Genomic DNA, 5,427 nt, shown 5'->3' on the forward strand with positions numbered 1-5,427 from the left:
GCACTATTTACACAACACTTTGTGAGTTTTAAAAGCTTGATTGTAAAATTTCTCAATTGAACTCTTCCACAAAGGAAATCAATGATTGCATGTACTTGAAAATAATACGTAGGTTATTTGCAAGAATTTTAAAATGAACGTGATGTAAAACATGGGTATGAAAGTCCTATTAACACTGGCACATTAAGCTATTTTAAAATGAACATGACGTAAAACATGGGTATGAAAGTCCTATTAACACTGAGACATTAAGCTATTTGAAACTGAACATGATTTAAAGCATGGGTATGAAAGTCCTATTAACACTGAGACATTAAGCTATTTTAAAATGAACATGACGTAAAACATGGGTATGAAAGTCCTATTAACACTGAGACATTAAGCTATTTTAAAATGAACATGATGTAAAACATGGGTATGAGAGTCCTGTTAACACCTGCACATCAAGTTATTTTAAAATGAGAGAGGAAGAGACACATTGCCAAACATAATGAGCTAATACACTTACTAATGAATAGTGTTCTTAGAGTTAAACTGTAAGAAACTGTTGCTCAAAAGAATGATACTGGTATATTTTCCTGCCAATAACCTGAAACAAGCATCATTGTAAAAAAAAAAAAGGTGAACTTATTAAAAAAATTACCGACATTCAATAAATTATCAACTAAGGCTTATTAGCAAAATTTACCACTATAATCTCAACTCTTTGTCTGACATGATTTCAAGCTACAAGTGAAACTAGGTGGGTCGTGAAATGTTTATAATATTTATTAACTATTTAAGTAAGAGCCGTGGGTGTCTTCTGGTGGTGTTAAGTGGTAATGCTGCTTTTCTATAATGAAGTACATATATCAAGGCTGAAGCTTCTTAGTGTCATTTGTCTCGATTGGTTTGAATGTTCTTGTAATAGCACAGTTTTATTTGTTAAGTTTATTGTATGTCTGTTTCTAAACATTTTTTTTTTTACTAAAATTCTGCTACTTTGGTTAGAAATAATCCAAATTGCTAATTGTACACGAAGAAATTTGAATAGCTTTATGTGTTAAAGTTATGAAAGTTTTAACAAATGATGTCAATTGACAAATTTCTGGTTGTTGAACATGTTTAGCCACAAGTAGCACTTTTTGTGGTTTTGTTGAACCTAATTTTTTCCATCATAACATTTATTAAATGTTTATTTCAATTTTGTTCTTTCACTCACTTTACTCACTGAAACTTGTACTTAATATTAAGCTTATTCAATCAGTCATTCCTTTTATTTTGAATAGCACTCCACTCATTCAACGTTTCAGTTATGTTCATCCTAGTACTTCAGCCATATACTCTTGTGGTGTAGATCACCTAAAAGTTATGCTTCTTTACATTAGCATGAACCTTCTAGTAGTGATTAGTCAGGAAAGTTAAATTTTTGTGGGCTGTTTACTTAGTACATTTAATTTAGTGCAGTTATTTTTGGAAACAAACTGTATGGTAATGTTAAATTAATAAACATTCAACGTTAAAATCAATACACAATTAAAATTATATGTTTCGACGTGTAGAGTCATTATTTTGAAATCATCTTAATTGTGTATTGATTTTAACATTGTATATTTATTGTTTTAACATTATACACAAGTGCCTATACTAACATATAATGTTAAAATCAATACACAATTAAAATTACATGTTTTGACGTGTAGAGTCATTATTTTGAAATCATCTTAATTGTGTATTGATTTTAACATTGTATATTTACTGTTTTAACATTATACACAAGTGCCTATACGTATTTAGGGTAATGTTGTTATACATAAAATCATCAGTCATATATCATATTATCATCAATTCACACTTGTACTTAACACACGTAATATATTTTTGTGTAGTTCTAATTGTTAGCTTAATTAGTTTAGTACTGCCTTACTGTCATGGCAACTTGATTCCCTATTATCCTATCTCATAAACCACAAGTTATAAAATTTTTGAGTGAGAAATGAATATAGTCAGTATTGAACTATTTCATTGGTGCACTGTACCATAAGCCAAATAGTGAGTACAACAGAAAGTATGCTAGAGCCACCATTAATAGTCACTCAGATTGTATGTTTGATAAAATCATTGGGGCAGCCATGATAAGCCAAAAGGTCCCCTTTTTGTTGTGAACAACTGGTATGAAGAAGCACTTGTAAACAAAGTAAAAGTAGAAAGTAGTTGTTACTACATTTTCAGGTTTGAACGTACAGTATTCCTTGACTTTTAATACATAAAGAAACCATCTTTGTCATGGTCAGATTAAAGTTTTTCTCTATATGTTATACAGGGTATGAACCTTGTGGTACACTGTATAGTGTGTAGGTTTAATAAAGTAATAAGGATAGTTGCAAATATTGGAGTACAGCACCACTATTAACATGAAGATTAGTATAACCGAAATGCCTATAACGATTAAGCTTGCATACATCTTTTATGTTGCATCATTACAGTATATGAAATTCAAATCAAAATGTTTTTCCCAATTGAAAAATAAACTTTAAATAAAATAATCAGATTAGTTTTATATTAGACATAATTGTACGGATAAGCTATAAAAGTCTAGAAGCAGACATTTGTATGGCTGGTATATCGGCACATTTCCTAAATATACATATTAACCTTAACATATCAAAAAATGACTTTTTTTTTTATTACTGTTATTATTTTTGAGTTTCTTATGGATTATGACAATAGGCTAAATGACCTTTTGTCTGTATGCTTAGGTAGTTATGGGATGGGTATTATCAGCATATTTACATTTTTAATATCCACAATGTGTATATCCATTATCTGAATGTTAGCTAGTGATATCAACAGTGTAAACCTCACATGAAAAATGATTCATGATGGATCCTTTACCAAAAAAGGTGTTAAAGAACTTTGTGAAACACCATATGTATGAATAATTTTCATGTGAGATTTACACTGTTGATATCACTAGCTAACATTCAGATGATGGAAGATGGATCCTTTACCAAAAAAGGTGTTAAAGAACTTTGTGAAACACCATATGTTCCATCATCTGAATGTTAGCTAGTGATATCAACAGTGTAAATCTCACATGAAAAATTATTCATGTTGAATCCTTTACCAAAAAGGTGTTCAAGAACTTTGTGAAACACCTTATGTTAAAGTTGAAGATCTAAAACTGACCAGATCACTAACACACACAGAAAAAACTTATTATGTGATATATTACTCCTCTTAAAAATCAACTGAAGTCTAATAATGCATGTTGTATGGGAGGGAGGGGGTTCAACAAGGATGCTGTAAATTCCATTTACCTTTCGGAGTGGTGGTTAGGGTTGCAGGATCCAAACTTGTAACCAAACATGCTCATCCTTTCAGCCATGTGGTCATTTTAATGTAATGATCAATCCCACTATTCACTGATAAACAGTAGACCAAGTCTTGGTAGTGGATGGTGTTGATTATCTTCCTTTTCTGTAGTCTATGACTCCAAAGTTATGGGTGGCTAATACAGGTAGTTCTCGAGTAGCCTTTTGTGAAAATTCAACAAAATAAACGAATACCCGTTAGAAACAAAAATCTGAACTGTAACATTTTCTCAGTTCTTCGTGTAACTATAAACATTGTTTCTTTTATTGCACATGGATGTTTGTACATTTTGAACCACGCTACAGTTTTTATATTTTTTTGTGACATAGTATTAAGAGAACTTTTTAAGTCAGAACTCATCTCATGAAAGGCGAAGATATTTAAAATCGTAAGAGCACTTCACTTTATAATTATGATTTATATCTGCATGTGGAGGCCTTTGACAATGACTTATGCCCTTCTGTTAAGGTGTTTAATTTTGTGTAAATGAAATGTGGAGGTAAATAGTTCAAATGGATGTTTTCTTTTCCAGGTGGACAGAATGTATAGTGAAGCTCCTATAGACAAGAATGGTATGTTTGATTACTTAGAATTTACTCGTATATTGAAGCATGGTGCCAAGGAAAAGGATGATCAGTAGAAGTCACCCATCTTCATCTTCTGCATTATATTGAGTTGAACTGCATATAATATTATATTTTAATGAACTAAAAAAAGTTATGCATTAATGCTTTATGTTTGAGGAAACTAACACAAACCACTTGTTTTAAGTTGTTATTTAATGGAAAAGGGATCATTTTTTTTCAATTTTGTTTTACAAAACTTCTCTATTCTGGCTAAGCATTTATGTATCTTTAATATACTATATGTAAAATCATTGATAATAAAATTCCAACTGTGAAAACATAATTTGTGTTGTATAATTTTTGGAACGTGTGTATAATGCTTTTGAAAAAAAAACTAGATTTCTGAGAGATTATTTAACTCTAAGCCTTGTATTTGTAATAATTAAATATTATAGCTGTTTTAGTGAGACTTCTAAGTTCGTATATTCCAAACAAAATCATTGTGATTTTAAATCTTGTATTTTAATAACAGTTATTCTCCACTTCAGAACCAGAAACACTGTTTATAATTACACACTCAACTCAAAGATCAGATTTCACTATTTGGTTCAAATCTCAACCACTCCTTTACTAGGGGTTGAATTTCGCGGGATATTATTGTTTACGGCCAAAAATATTCTCAATGGCAAGGGTACCCAGCTGAAGAAACCGTGCATTCTGATCTTTATAAGTAAGAATGTAAGAAAATATATTTAATTAGCTATACTTTTAAGTTGACTTTAAGTTGCACTGTCATTATGTAGCAACTTTGATCAGAAGTTAGTATTAACTCCTGACCTATATATACCAAAAATATTTACAGTCACAATGAGAAATGACTCTTGCTTTATTGTTTTTGCTGTGAGCGAACAATAGATGAACTCTTTCATATGTTACAACGGGATTATTTCCAAGTGTTGTACAATGGTGAGCATTCTTTTGTTATGAAATTCTCTGGACAAGAGTATAATAACCCTCAAAGATTTTGAGTTAAAAAATTCTCCTAATATGATTTTTTGATTTTACATCTTTCTGTGATTTGGTGACTTGCATCTAAGCATGCTCCTATTTGTGAGGATTTGGATTTATTCAATCTAGGGTCATAATACATAGAGATAACTTAAGATACATTGCCATATTTAGAGGGAGTCCAAACCATGTAACTTCATGGGGGGGACTCGAGCTCCAAAGAAGGGTGACTACAGCAATGCAGTATTGCATGGGAGTCTCAAAGGTTCTAAATCTGGCACTGCTTAGATAGATAATACATAGTTAGATAACCTAGACTCAAAAATTTTAAATTAGCACATACACTATGACTCGATACTTTGAAATTATTACACACACTGTGACTTGATACTTTAAAATTACCACACACACACACACACACTGTGACTTGATACTTTCTAATTACTATACACACTGTGACTCTATACTTTAAAATTACTGCACACACTGTGACTCAATA

At 31.0% G+C, this 5,427-nt stretch overlaps 1 protein-coding gene across 2 annotated transcripts in view; it reads left to right on the plus strand.

The window, feature by feature from the left end:
- Nucleotides 1-4,263, plus strand: part of LOC106472681 (myosin regulatory light polypeptide 9-like) — a 17,070-nt gene extending 12,807 nt beyond the window's left edge. For both annotated transcript variants that reach the window (XM_013933335.2, XM_022401234.1), the window contains exon 4: nucleotides 3,887-4,263. In XM_013933335.2, the coding sequence (XP_013788789.1) occupies nucleotides 3,887-3,994 (108 nt within the window). In that variant the 3' untranslated portion in view covers nucleotides 3,995-4,263. The remainder of the gene's footprint in view (nucleotides 1-3,886) is intronic.
- Nucleotides 4,264-5,427: the final 1,164 nt, after the last annotated feature.

Source organism: Limulus polyphemus, unplaced genomic scaffold (genome assembly GCF_000517525.1).
Source record: "Limulus polyphemus unplaced genomic scaffold, Limulus_polyphemus-2.1.2 Scaffold5520, whole genome shotgun sequence".
Classification (NCBI taxonomy): Eukaryota; Metazoa; Arthropoda; class Merostomata; order Xiphosura; family Limulidae; genus Limulus; species Limulus polyphemus.